The following is a 22,669-nucleotide window of genomic DNA, read 5'->3' as shown; positions in this document are numbered from 1 at the left end:
GCTCCCCTCTGGAGCCCACCTGGGACCGCCTGGAGGGCGCCTGGCGGGGCCTCCCCGGGCAGGAGGGAGACGGAGGGCAGACTTCCCGGTCCCCGAGCCCAGCCCTGGCTGGAGAGGCCCGTTCCAGAGGACCCTGGCCTGCCGTGACAGGCAGCCCTGGGGGGTGGCAGCCCACCTGCACCTCTGCCAGCCGTCCTCCTCTGCAAAGCTGGGCGCGGACTCGCTGGGCTCTGGGGCCAGCACTGAGCAGGGCCCAGGGAGAGTGGCAGTCACAGGCCGAGCACCGTCCTGCCCTCACGGGGTCCCCTCACCTGTCCACCCTGCTCTGGGGGCCGGGACCAGGGACCCTCGGCTCACGGACCTCCACTGGGCAGCGGAGCAGGAGGCTCATTGTCCGCGGCCCCGAGCGTGTTGAGTGGGTGGGGCTGGCTCCCCCGTGGGAACTGCCCCCCAGGTCACCTGAGCTGCCCTATGCCCCGTCCCCTCCTGCCCATGTCTGGCAGTCCCTCAGGGGCTCCAAGGCCAAGAGCCCCTGGTCAGCCAGGTCCGTCCCTGGCCCGAGCCCTGTCCCTTCCCTCACTGCGTCATCTCAGGGGAGAGGAGGTTGGGTTGGGGTTGTCCCGAGATGGACACCAAGATCAAGCCAGGGCCTGAGGGGGACCAGCCGGCATCCCCCAGCCCCGCCAGCCACGCCCCCACCTGCCTGTGCGTCACCTGCTGGGCTCTTGGTGTCCCATCTCCTCAGCCCGCTGTGCCTCGGGCCACGGCCCTCTCAGTGGCTGGCGCAGGGAGGCCTGGGCTGGGTCTCGAGCCCCCGGTCCTCCCAGGGGACAGCGCTGGGCCAGGACACACCCAGGTCTCCTGCAGTCGCTGCCACCAGGCCCTCGGGACGTCTCACTGACCGACGCAGGGCCTACAGCCTCAGGGAGGCTGGGAGGACGCGGTGTCCAGGGGAGCTGACACTGGCCCACCTGCCCCCCAGCCCGCTGCCACGCCCGCCAAGGCCACAGGGCCACACGTGGCCAAGGAACCAAGGCGGGTGGTAGGCACCACAGGTCCCAGGGGAGCGCAGCCACCGAGGCCAGTGCTGGCATCTGCGAGCAGGGGGCCGGGAGACGGGCCGGGCAGCGGTCAGCGGCAACCCCAGCGCCCGGGCTGCTCCTGCGGCCAGCCACGCGGACCCCGCGCCCCAGGACACGAGCTCGTTCACAGCCAACTCAGAAGGGAGCCCACGGCTCAGGGACGTCGAGAGGACATTCACAAAAGTGGACGGCACCAGGTACAGGGCAGCAGTGGCCGCAGACCGAGGCTGGGCACCACCCGGACACGAAGCCCAAGGACCAGGGCTTTCGACTAAACGCCAAAGACACGAAGACAGGAACAGGCCACGTAGGGAGGCCGTGTCCAGGGACACAGAGGACGCTAGTGGAGCCGGGCTAGTGGCCTCTGGCCCCCAGCCTGCAGGACAGCTCTGTCCAGAACCCAGAGAAATGAGACGAGCCGGCGCCTACCTGTGCCCGAGAGGTCTGGTCTGTCCCCGTCCCGGCCACTCGGCGGGCCCTGTGCTGGCCTCGGCTCCTGGGTGGGCCTGGGGCCTCTGGGCAGGCTCTCCTCGGGGGGGCCCGGCCGCGGCTCCGGCTCGCGGGCAGGAGGGCGGACAGCTGCGGATGCCTCCAGAGACGCAGAGGTGACCTGTGAGGAGAGGAGGGGACAGGGTGAGCGCCCGGCGGCCAGTCCACCTGGAGGAATGGAGGGAAGGGCCCCGCTGTGGCACCCTCCCCGGGGCCGGGCCTTCGTGGTCAGGGGCTTGGCTGCTCAGGCAGCCAGTGCAAGCATCTGCCAAGCCCGGGGCCCCAGGCTGGACACTGGGCCACCCGCGGAAACGTCACCCCCAGCGGGCAGTGGCAGCCACACCGGAGAGCGCCTGGAGGGAGCCCGTGGGCGACCTCACTCGGCCCGTCCCCTGGGTGACAGGGACGGGCACGTCACGTGCCTTGCCAGTGAGTGACCAGGGCCTGGTTGACAGCCCCAGTGCCATCTCAGCTGCACCCTGAGAATCGGGGGGTGTCCCTTCTCCATGCCCTGGGGACTGGCTCCTCCAGACACCCAGGGCTCAGCCGGGTGTGTCCCCCCATCACCGAGCACATGGAGACTCTGGTCACGAGGGGACAGGAGGGACACTGGACCTTCCAGGAGAATGGGGAGGGTAACACCCGGCCTGTTCCACTTCCTGGTGGTGACCAGCTTCAGGCCAGAGCTCACCCCACCTCTAACAGAGGCGCTAGGTGTTCCCAGGTCCCTGTGTCAAGGGGACAGGGGACACAGGGCATGGGGGTGCCCGGGGGACCCTTGGCACCTCTGTGGGACTGCAAAGATCAGCCCCGCACTGTGCCACATGTGGCCCTCGGGGACACCCAGTCCACCTTGGGGACACCCAGAAGAGCTGGGCCCTGGGATCCGTGTCCTTGAGGAGAGAGACGCGGTGCCCAAGACTGCCAGGGCCTCCTGCCCACAGGTCTGTGTGGACCTCAGCAATGACTGCCCACTAGTGCGTCCAGCCGTGAGGACACCCCGTCCTCACCGACACCCACAGAGGCCGCCTGTCTCCCCAGCCCCCACCCATTGGATGCTGTTAAAAAGTGTGGTCACACACCCGCACCCCATTCACCAGCTTGACCTCGTTTCTGCCGTTCTGGGGGTTAAAACGGGGCCAGTGCGCTGGGCCAGCGCTGGGTCAGCGCTCCTCCACTGAGCCACGGCCCAGCCCCTCTTATTTTGAGACAAGGTTCTGCTAAGTTGCTGAGGCTGGCCTCAAACTTGTGATCCTCCTGCCTCAGCCTCCCCAGTCACTGGGATCACAGGTGTGGCCACGGTGCCCAGCCAGGCAGACCATTTTCAAATGCCCAGTTCATAGCAGCATATTTTCAGTGTTGTACTATCCCCCGTCCATCTCCAGAACTTTCTCCTGACCCCAGAAGGAATCTCTCCCCATTAAAGGACCCCACTCCTCCCCACACCTGTTATCACCCTCCCACGGTCACAGCCCTGTCTGTCCCCTTCACAGGTGGGGGAATCCGAGGCTGGGGGCAGCAGTCTGAGGCCAAACCCCATCAGGGCAGGGGGTCAGGGAGCTTCAGAGCTGGGTGGTGGCTGGCTCCTGCTGGGGGCGGGGCCAGCTGAGCGCTGCCAGGTTGGGCGGGGGGCCCACTGAGCTGTGGGGCGGTGGGGGGTGGTGACCCTCCTCCTGGTGACGAGCTGCAGAGACAGCTTGGCTGCGGGAAGCAGCTTGATGCTGATCCCATGTTTTTTCAGGGATTAGTGCCATAAAACCCAAGTGCCTGAGCGGCCGCTGGTCAGGACTCCCCGGCCAGCGGCCCCACGGGCCCCACAGCGCGAGACTATAAATTCACCGTTTGTTTCCTGGAAGCTTTGATTTATGGGATCCATATGGTGACTGCCCAGACCACAGCCCTGCAAACCTCCCCGCGGCGGGGGCAGGCGGCCCGGGCGGGGCATCCCGTGCTGGGGTCAGGGTGGGCCGCAGCATGGCGGGGCCTGAGCCCCTACAGACGTGCCCCCCACGTCCCCCCGCAGAGACCTGGCTGCTTCCCGCCTGGCCCTGGGTCATCTCGGGGACTCCTGCCAGGGGGGCGCTAAAGGAAACCAGGCGCAGGCTGCCGCATCCTGGGATCCTGATGCATCCCAGGACGGCTGGATGGGCCAGCCGGGGCTCCTGTTGCCGGGGAGCGTTGGAGGTCAGTCAGGCATCTCATGCAAGCCCCTGGGTGGTCTGGACCCTGCCGGTCCTGCTTCCCTCCTGAGCCGAGGGGCCAGGTCCTGCTGGGAGTGGGCGGCGGTGGGACCTTGTGGGGTGGCGATGGCCCCTGGAGGAGCCGTGGTGGGAGTCGGCCAGCAGGGTGTGGTCAGGAGCTGCCCGGCGCCCAGATCAGCTCTAGGCCCAGCAGCCAATGGGAGAAAGAGCCCCTGAGCCCCGCGTGCCAGGCACAGACCCACAGTCCACCCTCCGACGCTCCCTCGCCACGAGGGTGCAGAGTGACCGGCACCTGGCTCAGCTGTCCGGGGCCGTCAACAGTGAGGCGGAGGAGGGGCGTGGCTGTGGGCAGAGGGCAGCAGGTGGGGCAGAGCCCGGGGCAGCAGGGGAGAGCCCGGGGTGCGAGACTCCCGGGAGCAGGAGGCCGGGCGGGCTTCCCCAGCAGCGGATCGACCAAGATCTTCAAGGGAGGTCGGGCTTGGAAGGGAGGAGGGCCAGGAGGGGGACAGGCCAGCTCAGGACGCCACGGGGCCGTCGTCCCACAGACACAGAGCCCAGCGTGCCACGGTGTCCTGTTGGTGCTGCCCGGGTGGGCAGGCGGGCCCTCCCCAGGGGCCCACAGACCGGTTCGAGGCCTGACTACCCCGGAGGCAGCAGGGCGAGCCGTGGCCAGGGCAGGGCTCCACCCAGGGATGGCAGGTGTGCGCCGAGGGCCGCCAGCCCTGCCGTGGCCCAGACAGGGAGTCCTGGCGCCGAGGGAGGAGGCAGCTGGTTCTCTCCTGGCTGAGCCTCCACGGAGGCTGTGGCCGGCTGGCGCCTGGGTCTGCAGCGGGGGAGACCCTGGGCAGAAGCCCCGGCCAGCAGTGTGACTGTGAGCGCGGTTGGCATAGATGCCAGCATGTCACTCACCCAACCCCAGAGCTCCAGCAGCACCTGGCCCTGCGGGTCCCTGGCACCCTGTCTGTTGTGCCCTGGGTGGTTGACACAGGACGAGGCGCCAGTCCCTCCTTGGGGCCGGCTCCACCCAGGACTCCGGAGGAACTCGGGGCAGTATCAGCACACAGGCGTGGCCGCCGCCACGGGGGTCAGAAGGGGGAAGATGACGGTTCTCAGCGCGGACGCGAGCCAAGGCCAGAGCCTGCACACGGATGGCCAGTCACGGTCCCCACGGAGGACAACAGCTCTCAGCCAGGGTCGGCCGAGGCCTGTCTCCACTTAAGGTGTGTTACGTGGGGCCAGCTGTCCTGGTCCCCTCCCGGGAGCCGGGAAACCATGCCTTTCAGAGCTGCCTCGCGGCCCACGCAGGCCCGGCTTTGAGCGAGTGGCTGCAGAAGTGCCACCAGGCTGCTTGGGCACCACGGGCAGCGTGTGGGTTCCCAGGCTCCTCGGGATAAAGGGGACCTCGGCCACCCGCCGGCTGCCCGCCAGGCCCTGTGCTCTGGGGTCTCCTGCAGGGCTGCTGGTGAGCAGGGAGAGCCAGGGCGCCACAACCCGCCCCGAGGGCACGCCGTGACTTCTGGGGACCCGGTTTTACCTAATTGATTTGATCCCCTGCGGGGCCCTGAGCCTGGGGACCTGGGGCTACATCGTATTGAGGTGGAATCCTCACACTCTCCGATCCGTCCACTTCTTCTTTGTCTGCAGCTGGGGGGTCAAGCCCAGGGCCCACTCGTCCATTTAAGTCATGCACATCCAGAGTCGGGCCACCTCGCCTGGGTCACTTCAGCACATTCACCGTGTCACAGCCAAGACCCCGTCCCTGAGAGTCACCCCACCTCCCCGCTCCCCAGCACCCCTGACCCCGTCTGTCCTGTGGAGCGCCTGCTGGGGTCGGCGCAGGGACCTGGAACCACACTCACAGCCCTTCGTGGGGACTCTTTCGGTCCGCATCGTTGGTCCAGGCCCATCCTGCTGCGACACGCGGACCATGGGTTAGAGTCACGCTTGTTTGAGGACCCAGAGCAGCTGCAGGCCCAGGGGGACCACAGGCCCGGGGGACCGCAGACCAGGGGGACCGCAGGCCCAGGGGGACCGCAGGCTGCTTGCCCAGGAGCCCGTGGGTCCTGCCGCTGCCCCCAGGAGGAGATGGCAGACCCCAGGCCTCAGTTTCCCCTGTGTCACCTGGAGCGTGGACATGGTGCCACCCCCAGGAGGGACGATAGAGGAACTGAGGGAGCCACTCGGCAGCAGCCGGGGGCAAGTGCTGGGGGCCAGTGGAGCAGGCCCAGGGCCCAGGAACAGAATCGAGGGCTGCGTGCTGGGGAGGCTCCGTGGCCTGGCCAAGAGGGTCCCCTCGCGCACCGGGGCAGTTCCGTCTCCAGTTGGCAGGGCCCTTCCTAGGCCCCTCTGCCCACTGTTGCCCCGAAGCCCATGACCGTCCAGGGTCCCTGAGGCTGATCCAAACAGCCCAAAGCCACAGGACTGTGCTCCCCGACCCGTGCTGTCTTCTGAGGTACCTCTGGGTGGACGCCAGGAAGCTGGCCCTGTGGGCTGCAGTCCTGAGGCCCTGCTCACCTACTGGCGGGACTGGGAGCCACCGGGCAAGCTCAACCACTCTGACCCTCAGTCTCTACTTTTGGGAGGGGGGCTACACAAGAGCTCATGCAGTCACCCCAACAATCCTTCCTTACCTCCCCCTTGCAGAGGGGAGAACTGAGGCACAGAGAAGCCAAGTCGGCTGCCCAAGGTCACTCAGCGGTCAAAGTCAGAGCTGAGCATCTAGGCGAGAGTGAGTCCCCTGCCAGGTACCCGGGCCTGGAACAGGGCCCAGCACACAGTAGGTGTTGAGTAACCACCAGCAACCCCAGCACAGCACACAGTAGGTGTTCACTAACCCCAGCCCACTCACTCTAAGGTGGCGACACAGCCACCTGCTGCCTTCTCGGGCTCAGGCATCTGGGCCGCCGGTGGACAACGGGGCAGGTCTGCTGGTGGGCTAGGGCTGGTGGACCTCCTGAGCAAAGCCAGGAAGGGAGAAGGGACAGGAGGGCAGGACCAGGGACGACCTGGCCCGACGGTACACGAGGTCACAGCAGTGCCCTCGCTCTGCCCCCAGGACGAGCCAAATGCAGGCAAGACGCCAAGTGCAGAGCGGAGGGTGGCTCCGTCCCCAGGGAGCTGGCCAGCGAGGGTGGTGGCCAGGCCGAGGAGCACCTTCAGGGTTGCTGGGGCCCCATCCCTGCTGGCCACTCGCAGGTCACAGGACAGTGACCAGGAAGAGGAGACAAGCCCAGGCCAGCCTTGCTGCCGACCCCACCCCATCCTGACCGCCGCAGCCGGCGCTGAAGCCCAGCCAAAGGACCCGTGCTGGACAGCGCCGTGGTCTGTGGGGTGGCGCTCCGTCCTGGCAGAGAACGCCACAGGAGAGGGGACGGAACGGAGCTGCCACCGCAGCGTCCCCGAGAAGCAGACCAGGAAGGGCTGGCGCACGTGCAGCGGCGCCCGGGTAATTGGGAAGTTATTAGATATGGAGTCGACACGGCCCCCAGCAAATGAGTAATCAGGGCTAATTACGCTCCCAGCACACGGCGGCCACGCGGGAGCCGCAGCGCCACATCTGCGCCAGCAATTAGGGCGCTCGGCTGGCGCTCGGCGGGGGGCGCCGTCTGGGCAGGAGCTGCAGCTGGGGACGCTCCTCACCTCGGGGCTGCAGGGAGGGGGACACCAGGACTGACCGGCCTGAGGACAACAGAGGCCCGACACGGCCCGGGGCCAGGACTTGGAGAAGATGGTCTGTTGCCCGGGCGCGGTGGCCACACCTGTCATCCCCACGACACGGGAGTCCGAGGCACGAGCATGCCAAGTTCAAGGTCGGCCTGGCAACGGGTTGGACCCTGCCTCAGGGTAACACTGAAAGGGGCCCAGGGCCGGGGCTCAGAGCACTTGGCTCACAGGTGGGAGGCACCGGCCTCCATCCTCAGCTCCTCAGACACTGTGTCCACCCACAACTAAAGGACAAAACAGGGCGGGGACAAGGCTCAGCGGCAAAGTGCCCATTCAACCCCCAGCCGAGAAAGAGACAGGGAAAGAAGGTGGTTGTGTCTCGGGCCTCAGGCCTGGCGCCCGGGGGCCTGCGACTGGAGCCCCCCAGGCCCTGCGGGGGGCAGGGGCAGGCCCTGGGGGGCAGGGGCAGGCTCTGGGGGGCAGGGGCAGGCTCTGGGGGGGACAGGGGCAGGCTCTGGGAGGGGCAGGGGCAGGCCCTGGGGGGGCAGGGGCAGGCTCTGTGTGTGTGTGGGGGAAGGGGCAGGCCCTGGGGGGGCAGGGGCAGGCTCTGTGTGGGGGGCAGGGGCAGGCTCTGGGGGGGGCAGGGGCAGGCCCTGGGGGGGACAGGGGCAGGCTCTGTGTGTGTGTGGGGGAAGGGGCAGGCCCTGGGGGGGCAGGGGCAGGCCCTGGGGGGGCAGGGGCAGGCTCTGTGTGGGGGGGGCAGGGGCAGGCTCTGGGGGGCAGGGGCAGCCTGGGCAGACCCACTTACGCTGGGGAAACTGGAGCTGAGTCACATACGCCCCCAGCCTGGGTCCCCTCCAGCAGGCCCAGGTCACTCCCAGGGTGTCCGGAGGGAAAGAGCCCAGCTCAGGGGGACAGCAGCCGAGGTCAAGCGGAGCGAGAGAGGCTGAGTCCCAGACAGGGTCACTGCTGTCCCCCGGGGCCCCCCGTACCAGTGCCCATTTCCCTTCCTCTTGCTGGCGTCTGGGCACACAGCCCTGCCAACCTCTGCCACGCGGGCCCAGGGGGCCTTGTGAACCGCTACAGCCCTCCTGCCAAACCTCTGCCAACGTTCCAACCCCTCCCCATGACGTCAAGGGCACATGACCTTGCCCAGCTCGCTCTCACCCACATGTGGACACTCTCGTCCCCAGACAACCACGCCTCCCTGGTCCGTCTGCCTGTCCATCCACTCATCTACCCATCTACTTACTCAACACCTACAGACTCTCCTACCCACGTGTCCGTCCACCCACCTGTCCTTCCTTTCCATCCATCCGCCTTTGCTCATCCGTCCATCCCATGGACACTAACTGAGCACGTGCTAGGCCAGGCCCAGGCCTGGGACACAGAAGCAATAAGACAGCTAAGTCCCACCGTAAGGACGGCCTGGTTGCTGTGGGGACAGTGTCCTGCTATCCCAAGGGTGCGTAGTGTCCACCTCTGCACAACAGGAGGGAGAGCCAGGGCCGTGGGCAGATGGAACCCTCCCCACACTGGCTCCACTGAGGAGAGGCCACCTGTGCCCAGGAAGGCGGACTCACGGCCACACGGGAAAGGGTGTTGCAGGTCAGGGAACAGCAAGCCCAGGGCCCTGAGGCAGGAACGCGTTTGCACACTTTGTTCCCAGGCCGGGCAGGGGGCAGGGACCTCCGGCTCCGCAGCCCTCGAGGTCTCTGTTCAGCGGCTCAGCTTCACCACGATCACAGCCCCAGGCCACAGCAGGGCTCCAGGGGGAAGCGGCACGGCCCTGCTCACCAGCCTTGGTCCAGGTCCACGAGTCCCCACCCGGAACCTCGGTCTCCTCCTCTGCCAAGGACCTGCCTGCTTCCCCTGGGTTCTGTCCAGGACCCCCCAAGCAGAGCTGGGTGTGACCTGTCACCTCCATCCCCAGTGCCTCAGGTAAGGGGCTGCAGCTCTGCCCCCAGGTCATCAGCCCCCTTCGATGACACCCTGTAACACTGGCCCTGGCATGGCGTCCCCAAGACAGCAAACGGAGAGGGGACACACGGGAGTCTGACAAGGAGCCGTGCGGGGGCCTGGGGACAGTGCCCAAGAGCGGGCAGGCAGTGCAAAGGCCCTGCAGCAGGACCCAGCCTGGCACAGGGCCCATCTGGAGGGCACACAGCCCCGGGAGGACTCCGGCCTCATTGGCATGAGCTGGGAGCCCTGGGGGCTCTGGGCCAAGGAGGGACTGCTCCAATTTGGGGTCTGCCTCTTGGACGTGACTCTTGCTGTGGAGACACTTGCAGAGTCACCAAGAGCATGGGGCCATCTGCACAGCCCTCGCCAGTGCGCCCTGACGGCGACCCCGCAGAGCCCAGGGCACCTCGGCACACCCAGGGGCCACCTGCCCACCCAGCTGCTGCTCAGCCCCTGCTCCTGGCCAGTGTCCTCCCGCCCACCTCCCTGGGGCCTCCAGCCACGGCCACGAACCTGCTCTCCTCTCTGAGGTGCCCTCTGCCCAGCGGGCTGTGCACCCTGCAGGCGCCACCTCTGGGACTGGCCTGCTCGGCACAGGGCCACTGCTGCGTGCCCGGCCTGTCCGCCTGCCCTGGCCCGTGGCCTCAGCTCCCCAGCCCTGCCTCCTGCAAGGGGACCTACCAGGACTCCCGTGAAGGGGCTGAGCACCTCGCCCGGGGCGGGCGGCTCATCAGGCTCCGACAGCCGTGAGCCAAGTGATCACCAGATATTAATCCTCCTCCGGCCCTCGCAGGGCATTCCAGTGAGAATGGCAGCTTCACCGCAGGGAAAGTCTTCAGGGTGACGAAAATAAAAATAGCTCTAATTGAAGTTGATAGAAATTACACCCTTTACCAGCTCGCGCCAGGACGGCAGGCCCTGATGGGCATCAACGCCGGGCCGCTCCTGCCGCGCACGTCGGGCGGATGACAGGCCCCAGCGGCCGTGGGTGTCCTGGCCCTGCCCTGGATGACAGGCCCCAGCGGCCGTGCTGGGCAGGAAGGCCGGGCTCTGGGCCCTGCAGACCCCCACGCTGTCCCCTAAGGCTGCAGCAGCAGGACGCACTGCCAGCCCTCAGGGTCCCAGTGTCCAGGTGTGACCCGGGCACCTGCAGGGCCAAGGCCCAACCATGGGCTCACTGGGGGCGTCGGCAGGCAGGTGGGGGACTCTCAGGTGAGGAAGTGGAGGTGAAGGGCGCGGGGGCCTGGACCTCGTCCGGCCTCGTCCACGTCCGTGAGAGGTCCTCGGTAGCAGGATTCCATTCTGGGTGTGGAAGGGTGATGGGATCCCCACCGCCCAGGAGCCCGGGCACCTCCCGCACGTTCTGGTCCCCTCGACCCCAGGGCAGCCACGAGGAGGCACCGACACGATCAACGTGTGTCCCAGGCGAGGGACTGCGGAGGCCCCGGCCTGTCCACCGGGAACGCCTCCCTGTTTCCCGGCCCAGAATCCCAGCCAGGAGCACAGGGCTCAGGGTCTCTGACGCCCGCCGGCCCCTGTGGAAGGACTCGGCCAGTCTGCTTCCTTCTCGACCCAGGAGGCTCGTCTGGTCAGCCCCCGGAAGTGCTGAGGCTCGAAGGGCACAGAGCAGACCTGCTAGTTAATTTCCCAGTGTCCAGTGGACCCTGCCCCAGGCCACGTTCTGTCCAGGGGCTGGCACCGCAGGCCAGAGGAAGACCGGCGAAGGCACGGGGTCCACAGGCAGAGGGCCTCGGAAGGAGCCGGGCGCCGTCTGACCAGCTGGGGGTGGACCAGGGACGCGGGGTGCTAGATGAGCACCTGACCACTGAGCGACGCCCAGCCCGGCCAGCAAAGGCCGTGGGGCCAACACATGCATATTTTTAATGAACTTACTGTTTCAACTAGGCCTGATGGCAGCAGGACGCATCGGGAGTCACCGTACACAACTGCAGCACGACTCCGCGTCTCTGATTGTTCACAGTGTGCGGTCACAGACGTGCCCAGGGTCATGACGTCCCCCTCACTCCACCGCCTTCTGCCCCCACGCACCTCCCCACCCTCCCTCCCCCTTGACCAATCACGGTCCCTCCATTTTTCCCATGCCCTCCCCCTCACGGATCACCACCCACTTATCAGAGGGAACACTCGGCCTTTGGTTTGGGGGACTGGCTCACTTCACTCAGCGGGATACTCTCCAGCTCCCTCCATTCACCTGCAGGTGCCATGATTTCACTCTCTTAATGCTGAGTAGCATCCCCGTGTGCATAGACACCAGTTCCTTTATCCACTCATCTACTGAGGGGCATCCAGGTTGGTTCCACAGTTTAGCTACTGTGAACTGAGCTGCTCTGAACCCTGATGTGGCTGCGTCACTGTAATATGCTGACTTTAAGTCCTTTGGTATAGACCAAGGAGTGGGATAGCAACTCAGCATCAAAAATCAACAACCCAACCAACGAACGGGCCAAGGAACTGGACAGACGCTGCTCGGAAGGTGACAATCAATCAACAAATACATGAAAACACGCTCAACACCCCTGATAATTAGGGAAGTGCAGATCAACACCACCCCAAGACGCCGCCTCACCCCAGTCAGAATGGAATCATCAAGAACACAGACAACTCTAAGTGCGGGTGAGGACGGGGGAAAGGCACACTCACACGCTGCCGGAGGGACTGCAAATTGGTGCAGCCACTCTGGAAAGCAGTGTGGAGACTCCTTGGAAAACTGGGAATGGAATTAAGAGACAGACACTGGGATACGGAGAACACACGACTTGCCGTGTTGCCCTGTTGGCCTCGAACTCCTGGGATCAAGTGAACCTCCTGCCTCAGCCTCTAGAGTAGCAGGGACTGAGGGTGTACCACCGTGTCTTATCGGGCGGGTGTGTGTGCGTGTGCATGTGCACACAGGCATGTGCTGGGGACGGAACCCGGGGCCTCGGGGACACTAGGCGAGCGCTCCATCCCTACATCCCCAGCCAAGACTCAGGTTTCAGAAATAAAAAGAAGAGATGAGACGAGTCCCCTTCTCCCCGCTGCCCGTCCCTGCCTCTGGGGAAGGCCGTGCAGCAGGGCAGGACGCAGGGCGTCCCGCAAGTGCTAGGGGGAAACGGGCTGCAGTGAGTCCCGGAAGAGTGGACGGGGAAAGGAAAGCAGGAAGCAAGAGACGGAAGCACCCAGAAGGGTACAGTGGGGGCCAGGTCCTGGCGGGCACAGCAGGGGCCACGTCCTGGCAGCCGGATCAGCACTGCTGGGGGCAGCTCAGAGAAATCCCGGAACAAGGAGCAGGCCCCAGGCAAGGCAAAGGGCAGCGCGGCCAGCAGAGTGCATCAGGGTGGACTCGACAGCCCCGGAGCCCGGTTGCCACCAGCGGGTGACACGTGGTACTGACTCCCCGTGGAGGCCACCAGGCACAGAGGCCTGGTGCTGCCCACTGAGCGCCTGCCAGTGCCAAAACCCAGGACCCCGAGCGGAGAAGCTGGGCTCGTGCCCGAGAGTGCACCACACAGCACAGCAGCTCCAGGCCACTGAAGCTGCCCCCCGAGTGCCCACGCCATCACTACGGGGCTGTGTGGCCACGGAGAGGTGACTAAACCTCTCTGGGTCGCAGCTTCCTCTTCTGTACAAGGGCCACAGTGACGGCGCCCATCTCACAGGAGAGCAGACGGGGCTGGGAACACAGCCTGGTCTTTAGGGGCTGCTCCAGGAAACCGGGCCACCCCCGAAGATGCTTATTCAATGTCATTTAGGTCACGTGGCCACCACGAGTCAAGCGCAGGCGGAGTTCTTCAGAACCTTAACTGGCCTGAAGGTTCTGCTGCGCACCCACGGGTGGAGGGGGAGGCCGCGCAGAGCCAGAGCCAGAGCCGCCGGCCGCGGAGCCCACTGTGCACCTGGACACCGTCCTCAGTTCACACCACCACCCTCCAGGCAGAACCGCCCCCCCAGCACCCAGCAAGCTGGGGGACACTCAGGAGCCCGCTGTCCACGGGCGCTGAGGCCCTTAACCACAGGAGAGCCAAGCCCACAGCGTGGGGTGTGGGAGGGAGAGAAGCCACAGGGGCCCAGGACACAGGAGAGGACCGAGGGTGGGAAGCCGGGGTGGGGGACCTGTGGCCTCGCTCCAGATCTGGGCCCTGGTTGGCCTTCCATCACCCAAGACAGGAGAAGCCGCCAGCCCGGCCCCAGGAGACGCAGCAGGCGCGGGCCGCCCGCCGGGCGCTGGGGCAGAGGTCCTAGGGGTGCTCCTGGCAGCCCAGGCCTCGAGGAGTGGAGGTGTGGAAGGCCGTATTTGGGAGCCCCTGGCTCTCACCCGGGAGCCCTCAGTACTGGGGAGGGGACGGCACTCCCAGCCGATGTCCCTTTGTCCTTCCTTAACGGGAACAGGATAGAAAGCACTGTCCGCACCTCGAGTAGAGGGAACAGTAGAGGAACTTGAGTCTCAGACACCGGACGGGCCTCCGCCTGCCCCAGACCTGGCACAGGACCACCCAGGGCCTCTGAGCACAAGGAGACGGTCAGCAAGCAGCCCCTGCCCTGACCCTCCTCCTGCTTGGATGCTGGGCCTGTGCCCACTCCAGGCCTGGTCTCCCGATGGGCTGCCACAGGGGAGCCCCCTGGGGGGGCCCAAAGGTGTGTGAGCTGTGGCCGTCAGGCAGGGTGTCCCCAGGGGCGAGGCCTAAGTGCTCTGTGACAGCGAGGACAAGAAGAGAGGGGACCGACAGGCAGCAGCCCAGCTGTACTGTCCGAAGGCCTCGAATGCCAGGGCAGACCTGGGTGCGTCACATGGACCCGAAGGCACGTGACACACACGTACACACACATCTGTGGGTGTGAACACGTGTATACACATGCACACATGGGTGCGTCTGTGTGGCTTGCGTGCACACGCAGGCCCCAGGCAGGGAGCAGGCCCACCAAGGTGCAGTGGTCTGACCCTGTGCCCCGTGGCCGGCCCTGTCCACGCTGGACTCCCCAGGGGCATCCTGGAAGCTTCTCAAGTCCCTGAGGCAACGGGCAGCTCCTCGAGCCCTGGCCCGTGGCGGACCCTGAACGCAGATCCCCAGGTGGGAGCTGGCGAGAGCCACGAGGCTCGGCACTGCCAGCCGGGCCCTGGGACCCTGGGGCCCTGGTGCCTGCAGAGGACGGCAGCAGGTCCTCACACAGGGGCACCCTGGGCCTGACCTGGGCAGAGCAGCACTCGCCCGTGCTGTCACCGCAGAGAGACTCAGTCCCCCCTGTCCCAGGCACAAGGCCCACCTGACTGTCCTCGTGTGCAGCCCAGGGACGGCGGGCAGCCCAGCCCTGGACGGGTGGGAAGCCATCCCCAGGCTGGCGGGTCAACACGCTGGGGCTCTTCATGGATCGCCAGGGGACACAGGGGACCCCATGTGAATGTTCACTGGACGTGAGGTCTCAAGGGTGTATGCCTGTCCCCAGTGGCCTGGCTGTGGAGGCCTCGGGCAGCACCTCTTCTGAGGGTTCAGGGCAAGAGGACCCCACACAGCCCGGGGTGCGGCCCCACCCCTCGTCCCCAGCACTGCAGGGAGTGTGGCCGCACCAGGCCTCCGCCTCTTCCTCGGAGCCGGGCGCTGGGCACGTGCTCGCCAGGCCCTGCGGCTGCCAGGTGCCAGCTCGGCAGTTCTCACTAACGACTCGTTCGGCGGATCAAAGGCCTCCTTGATTCAAAGTGGACTGAACTCCCTCCCTTGCTAAAGGGCTGGGCCCTCTGCCTCCGGCAGCATGGGCCTCCCCAGCGTCCAGGCGGTGGCCAGAGAAGGCCGGGTCATTGGGCCACATGTGCCCACACAGGGCTGGGGGTGGGGGCCATACAGCCCCCCTGCTGGTCCCCGCAGGTGGCCCAGGCCAGGCTCAGCACCCCAGAGCCTGACGGTCGCCCCTGCACCCCAGAGGCCACCTTGTGTCCTGGTCCCATTTGTGCCGTGGGAGGTCAGCCTTGGAGGATGAGCAGGACTCTGAGGGGGGGGGGACGGGAGATTGGGTCCCCCAGGGGAACTGTCCTGGTGTGGAGCTACCAACCCAGGCGTGGGAAGGACGTCAGGGTTGGGTAAGAGCCAGCCGAGGCTCCCAAGGCCCTGGGTGGCACAGTGGTGCTAGCAACCCCACCCAGATCCATGCCAGGACCCACCTGCCTCTCCAGCGCCCGAGATGTGGGTCAGGGAGTCCCATTTTCTAGAGAAGGAGCTGGAGCTGAGGAGGCCGAGGGTCACCAGGCGGCAAATCAGGGCCCGCTGCAGATGCCCCCAGGCTGCACCGGACCAGGAGCCCCCAGGAGCCCCCAGGAGCCCCCAGGAGCCGAGGGCCGCCCAGGAGGAGGGCACGTGGGGAGCAGCGAGAGGCCCTGGGAATTCAGCTTGGTCTCTGCAAGTGACATCAGCCCAGACTGGGGGGGGGGGGGGGGGCACAAAGAAGGAGCCAGGGCTTGGGACACGGGTCCAGGGGCTGCTCTGAGGGGAGATGGCACAGAACAGGCCCGCTGACCTCAGGGGACATTCGGCTGTCTTGCCTGGGTGCTGACCGCCCACGACGCGTGGGCAGGTTCCCACCATCACGACCCAATCCTGGCGCCCACAGTGCAGGGCCCAGGGCTGGCAGGGACTCGAGGCCAGGGGAGCCCCGGGTTGGGGCTGCTGCACTGAGGGCCACTGCAGGAAGTGGCACCAAGAGATGACGGGCAGCAGCGGAACGTGGGGTCCCCAAAGGAGCTGAGGCCCCTGGAGTGAGAGCCCCCACACCCACGAGAGCCGGGCCAGCTCCCAGGGCTGGACCTGACCAGCTACTAGGGAGTGGCCTGCGGGATGCTTGGACAGGCGGTGCCCAGTCTAGCCACCACCCCTGACCCCTGGGAGCACAAGAGGCTGGGAGTGGCCAGAAAAGCCACAGGCCCTGCAGCCCCAGAGGCTGGCTGCCAGCCAGGAGCTGGTGCCAGGGTCTGTGAGCACCCAGCAGAGGGACCTGGTGGACCCTGTGGGGAGAGGAGCCCGCAGGAGGGGAGGGGCGGGAGGCGGAGCCCAGGAGCCAGGCAGGAGAACCTGGGATCCCGCACCACCCCTCCCCTTCCCTCCCGCACCACCCCTTCCCTCCTGCAGCCGTGCTGTGCAAATTAAGCCTGGGGAGAAGGAAATGTACTCAACAGTCAGAGCCACCGACCAACTGCAGGCCTGGTTTCTCTGGGGTGCCTGCTGGGCGGGGAGGGGGGAGGGGAGGGGGGAGGGGAGGGGGGAAGGGAGGGAGGGGAGGGGAGGGGGGAGGGAGGGGAGGGAGGGGAGGGAGGGGAGGGGGAGGGAGGGGAGGGGGAGGGGAGGGGGAGGGAGGGAGGGGAGGGGGAGGGAAAGGGGAGGGACGGGGAGGGAGGGAGGAGGGGGAGGGGGAGGGGAGGGAAAGAGGGGGAGGGGAGGGGAGGGAAAGAGGAGGGAGGGGGATGGAGGGAGGGGGGAGGGAGGAGGGGAGGGGAGGGGGGAGGGAGGGGAGGGAGGGGAGGGAGGGGAGGGGGAGGGGAGGGGAGGAGGAGGGAGGGGAGGGGAGGGGGAGGGGAGGGGAGGAGGAGGGAGGGGAGGGGGAGGGAGGGAGGGGAGGGGAGGGAAAGAGGAGGGAGGGGGATGGAGGGAGGGGGGAGGGAAGAGGGGGAGGGGGAGGGGAGGGGGAGGGGAAGAGGGGGAGTGGAGGGGGAGGGAAAGAGGAGGGAGGGGGAGGGAGGAGGGGGAGGGGGAGGGAAAGAGGATGGGGGAGGGGAGAGGAGAGGGGGATTCGGGAGGGGAAGGGGGAGGCGGCTTCAGCTCCCTAAATCTCATTAGTCACAAGCTGCAGCTTCCAGCCCAACAGAGCTGGCCCTGGGTCCTGCTGTGTGACCCTGGGTGAGTCACCCCCTCCCACCTGGAAAGTGGAGACAACTCAGAGGTCTCCAGCTATTCTTGCAGGGTGGCAGGTTCAAGTGGCCTAACAAGTACAGAATGGAGTCGGTGAGGAGAGGCCTGGGATCCCAGTGGCCCAGGAGGCTGGGGCAGGAGGCCCTAAGCCACTTAGTGAGAGCCTGTCTCAAAATAAAAAATCATTGTTTTTAAAAGGTGGGGGTGTGGGAAGGCTCAGGGGGCAGCGCCTCAGCAGGGGAAGGAGCCAGAAGCCGGGCCCTGCTCACTCCTTCAGTGCTCTGGGGAAGGGCAGAGGGGATCTCACACTGGGCTGTGGGTGGATATCAAGGGCGGCAGCAGCAGCCTCAGCCCCAGGCCCCAGGAGTGGAGCTGAGCCTGTCTCCACCTCTAGGTGCGAGTCCTGCGGGGCCACGGACAGTCCACCTCCGAGTTCCAGACGGCGGGCGCTGTGCACTGCAGGTCCCGGGAGATACCCAGAGCCCAGCCAGGGCACCAGGCCGTGCGACGGGTGCTGTGCTGCGGCACAGGCCACCGTGAAGGAGAAGGGACTCCCTGTCCTCGGAGGTCCCAGGGCCTATGTACCCCCTGCCTTCCCTTTTCAGACCTGGGGTTGAACCCAGGGGCTCCTCAGTGCCGAGACACTCCCTCAGCCCTTTGTATTTCCAGCCAGGGTCTCACCAGGCTCAAGGTTGCCATCCTCCTGCCTCGGCCGGGTCACTAGGATTGCAGGTGTGCACCTCACACCTCACGTGTCTTGTGACTGCTGCTAAGAATCCTCCCTGGAGCAGGGGAGATGGGAAGAATTTCTCCAGACAGATTCTGAACTCAGAGCGGCCCTAACCTCCAAGGCTGCACAGTAGGGTAGCTGGTCCAGCGCCCACCGGGGTGGTACTGGACATCTGCCCCAGGCCTGGCTCTGAGACGTGAGCCCTGCACGGTTCCAGAGTGCCCGGGGCTCTGAAGCCAGACAAGGATAATTCCCATTCCCAGACTTCCAGAACCCTGGGACTTCTCAAGCAGGAGGTAGGAAGGGAGGGGGGATCAGGAAGGTCTGGGCCTGGCCCCCAGCTGGCTCGCCCTGTGGGGGGCAGAACCTGCATCCAGGCAGATGTCCTGCAAGGGCTCAGCGAGGAAGTGGGGGGCGGGCAGCCTCCGCCCTGCCCTTCCCAGCTCCCAGAGGTGCCCGCAGCCCCTCCCTCCCGTCAGGCTTTGGGAGCTGCCTGGGGTCCTCCTTCCTTGGGGGACAGTCCCTGTAGGTCCTGGGCCATCACAGGACACTCTGCTGCCCTCCCCATCTCAAGGCCCTGAGCTCAGGTCGCCCCCCGCCCCCCCCCCCCGACCTGGAGTCCCTGGGCCCTGGCAGGGACGGTCACAGGTTCTGGGGTCAGTAGGACACAGACTCTGGCCACTGCTCCGCCTACAGGCCAGGCAGGTCCTCCTCACTGTAGCTTGCGGGTTCCGACCTCTGGGCTGTCACCAGAGGTGGCCCAGGTGGGAGACTGCAGCGCCTGGCAGGTGGGGCCCTTGACAGGGTGAGAGGGACAAGCCAGGGGCCCAGGGCTCCTGACCACCCTGGAGGAGGGTCTCCCCGTCCTGTCCCCGTGCACCTCCGCCTCCCACGCCCAGCCCCTCCCGCGGTCCCCGAGTGGCTGTTTTAATGAGTTCCTTGCCCTCTAATTAGCAGGTGCGGCTCTGGAAGGAAGCGGCTGTTTACCTTGCAGAGCCTTTAATAACCGGCCCGGGCGGCGCTGGCTCCCGCCTAATCCCTTCTGAGCGCCGCGCTTAATGAGCCTTGGCACCGAGAACTTCTCCTGCCCTCTCCCGGCGCCCGCGGCGCCCCCGGGGCTCGTTAGGAGCCGCCTCAGCCCTGCCAGGACTGAGCCGGAGCCGGGAGACAGGCCCGGGGCGGGCGTGGGGGCTGTGTCCCCTGCAGGCGGCTCACAGGGGCAGGGCGGGAGGGCTCAGCCCCGCTGTCCCCGCTTGGCCTCAGTGGCTGACGCTCTAGGCCAACCTCAGGTCGCCCCCGGGGACCTGGTGCTCTGCAGGCTGCGGCCCCAGTGACCTCCTGCGGCAGCCCTCTGGCAGAGGTCACCCCCCACACAGTGGAGGAGAGCAAAGTGCCCTCCAGCTCCGGCCTCGCCGGCCACCGAAGGGAGCCCGGGCCTGTGACCAGCCCCGACCTCATTCCCAGGCAGCTGGGGAGGGTCGGGGTCCGGTGACTCCTGCCAGCCACCACCAATGCCCTGGTGGGCCCAGGGAGGGCCAGGGCCTCCAGTGCACAGCCTCAGGCGTGGCCGCTCCTGCTGGCCGGAGGTCTGGGTGGTCTCCCCGGGTCCCTCCACCCACAGCAGCAGGAGGCCGGGCTGGCTGGGAGCTGTCCCCACGTCCCTCCCCACCTCCCTCCGGTGCAGATCCTGCAGGGCCCAGGAAGGACCTGCACTGTGACAGGAAGATTCTAGAACAGGTTTCATTTTTTCCCCTTTTAAATAAACGGAGCTGCCTCCCTCCCGCGGCTCGGGAAGCACAGGCCCCTCCCACCCCATTTGAACGCCGCAGAAAAGCCGCGTCTGCAGCTTGAAAGGGAGCGCTCCGGAGGGAGGGGAGGGAGGGGAGGGAGGGCCTGCTTCCTTTGTCCGGAAGTGGCCTCCCGCGGCCGCTGCGCCTTTATCTGGCTCAGCTGGCCCTTCCTGCAGCCAGCCACCTGGAGGTGGCCCAGGCCGAGACCCAGTCCCCAGGCTCGAGACCAGCAGGGCCCCCCCAGGCCGGGCACCCCAGGCCCTCCCCTCGGGGGCTGATTGGGAGGAGGCCTGGAGAGGGCCCGCCGCCCCAAGGCCGCTGTCCCACTGCCACCCTGCCCTGGCAGGACACTGGCCAGGCTTGGGTCAGGCAGGTTCTGAGTGCTCGCGGCCCGCGGTGCTGTGGGTTCCCATGCAAAGAGGAGGCCAAGGTCTGAGTGGCCTTCTAGGGGTCAGCCCCACCACGGCCACTGGAGGAGGGGACTGTGCCAGGCACCATGGGGTGGGAGCCCCCTCTGCAGAACAGTGAGAGCAAGCGGGAAGGCCAGGTGCCCCTGACCGCAGGCCACGGGGCCTCTCTGCTCCTCGGAGCACGGGCTGGTGGCAGGGAAGGGTGACCTGCCCGTGTCCGTCCACCCCGGCCCTCTGACACCAGACAAGCACCAGCCACACGCGTGGTGACCTCATGGTTCAAACACGGCCACCACACGCTCTCCCAGAGCCTTCTGGTTCTGTCCCCCTGCCTGGAACCTGGGCCCACGGGCCGGGCAGCCTGGCACTGCGGGGTGACTTCTGGGCCCGGTGAGGAAAGCCATGTCCCAGTGGTCCCCGTCCAGGCTGCCCTGCCATCAGGAAGCATGAGCCCAGGACCCGCCCCCGGCCTCGCAGAGAGTGGTGCCATCTGGCTGGGGGTCCTGCAGCCCAGCCAGCTGCCCAGCCTGACCCCCGCCTCACTGAGCCAGAACCACGGCCGATGACACTGCTGGGCCAGGTGGCCTGTCACAGTCACAGGTGACTGGGTCTTCGGCTGGTGGGGACCACAGCACTGAGCTCCGACGACAGGCGCTGGACCTGCACTAGCACTAGAGAGCGAGCACTTCCAAGAGCCGGGCACGGCTTTAAGCATTAAGCTCCTTTATCCCGACAGTAACCATCCCCATGTTACAGATGAGGCAACAGAGGAACAGAGATGTTAAGTAAGGCACAAGAGGCCACACAGCCAGGAAGTCCTGGAACTGGGATTCAAACCAGGCTGGGACTCCAGGGTCTCCATGCTCCCCCTCAGGCCTGGTGGTGTGACGGGCAGGCCAGGAGGGCCCCACTCCAAGGACCGATGCTCTAACACAGGTGTCCAGCGTACCCCGGGGCCACTTTTCCACCCCTGCACGGTTTCAAAACGGACTTCCCAGATCCTTTCTCGGATTATAGGGCGTGACTTCTGGTTTAAAACCACCATCTTCACACCACAAGGACTTGGAGGGGCACTGAAGAGCCCTGAGGCCAGAGGTGGTCTGGGTCCAGGTGCAGGGCAGGCCCTCGAGGCGCCCGAGAAGTCACGCGGTAGGAGACCGCAGGCTCCAGCGTGGTGGGGCCCAGGCTGCCAGCCGAGGTCCCATCCCTCGCACGCACCCCGTCCCCAGGGAGGCCACCCGCACCCGGCCACCGCACGGCCTCCTGCCTGGACCTGCCCGCTGTGCGCGTGTCGCCTGGTGGACGCCCAGGCCTTGGGTCCAGCGCCTCGGCAGGGCCTCCGCAAAGGCCTCGGGTGGAGCCCCCCGCAGGCCTCTCCCCGCCTGCAGACCCCAGGCCGCCGCCACCGCTGCCCCTTCCCCTCAGAATCCCCCCAGGAAGCCCCAACTTGACCTAACCCAGGCGCCTGGCCCGCCTGTGCCCCTGACCTCTGACCTTTCACCTTTGGAAGGGCGGCTGCAGGGGGGCAGGGTCCCAGCTCAGAAGCTCAGCAGCGCCCAGCCCTTGGCAGGAGGGTGTCCGCCTCGGTCATGGCACAAAACCGCCCTGTGGGGCCACGTGGCCCCGTGGGCTTGGAGAGGGCCGGCCTCCCGGAGCCGGGCGCTGGTCCCCGAGGCCGTCACGGCGAGAACCGCGACACACAGTGGCGCCCGGTCTGCCGCCCTCCACAGCTACCTCAGGAGCGGGGTGCACACCTGGGCTCGGGGCTCAGCAGGGCACAGCCAGGCCCCAGGCCGCGAAGCCACCGGCCTTAGTGTCTCAGATGGAAACAGGAGACGGCCGCGCGTCCTGTGGAGCCGTCCAGGGGGCCGGGAAGCAGGCCCCTGACCCACGGCTGCTGGCCCACGGCCACCCCCTCGACCAGGCGGTTTGTTTTCCTTTGCAAACACTGTGGCCGCCAGCAGCCTCTGGGTGGGCCGATCCCTCAGGACCGACAGACCCCGGCTGGCCACAGGGATGGCCAGGGACGCGCTACTCCTGGAGCATGCATCTTGGGACACCAAGTGGCCTCTGGGGAATGGTGGTGTTGAGCCTGGAAATGGAGGCTGTCCCTGGGCCACAGGGACCTCCAGCCCCAGCCTTGTGACCCGGCTGCAGGTGGCCAGGTGCAGGCCCCGGCTAACGCCAGCCCTGAGCAGTGGTCACTGGTGCTGCCCAGGGAGGAAGGAGCCATGGTCAGGACTGGGGGTGGACATGGTCCTGGCACAGCCCTGCTGCCTCTGGGAACGCGGCCTCCCGTGGGCACAGTGGGGCTGCTGGTCTAGATGGCTGGCCGCGGGCAGGGGAGGCTCCTCCCTCCTCCCAGTGGACACAGAGACGAGGCTCGGAAGAGAAGGCTTGGGCGGAAGAGGGAGAGAGCCCATCCCTTCCCTCCCTACACCATGGCCCCAGGC

At 66.8% G+C, this 22,669-nt stretch overlaps 1 protein-coding gene across 4 annotated transcripts in view; it reads right to left on the bottom strand.

Moving 5' to 3' along the window:
* Gse1 (Gse1 coiled-coil protein) overlaps positions 1-22,669 on the bottom strand; it is a 303,688-nt gene that overhangs the window by 206,069 nt on the left and 74,950 nt on the right. For all 4 annotated transcript variants that reach the window (XM_071604613.1, XM_071604612.1, XM_071604611.1 and 1 more), the window contains exon 2: positions 1,512-1,692. In XM_071604613.1, coding sequence (XP_071460714.1) covers positions 1,512-1,692 — 181 coding nt within the window. The remainder of the gene's footprint in view (positions 1-1,511; positions 1,693-22,669) is intronic.

The sequence above is a fragment of the Marmota flaviventris genome, chromosome 18 (assembly GCF_047511675.1).
Source record: "Marmota flaviventris isolate mMarFla1 chromosome 18, mMarFla1.hap1, whole genome shotgun sequence".
Classification (NCBI taxonomy): Eukaryota; Metazoa; Chordata; class Mammalia; order Rodentia; family Sciuridae; genus Marmota; species Marmota flaviventris.
Note: the sequence above shows the minus strand (reverse complement) of the source record. Positions and strands in the feature narration are given on the sequence as shown.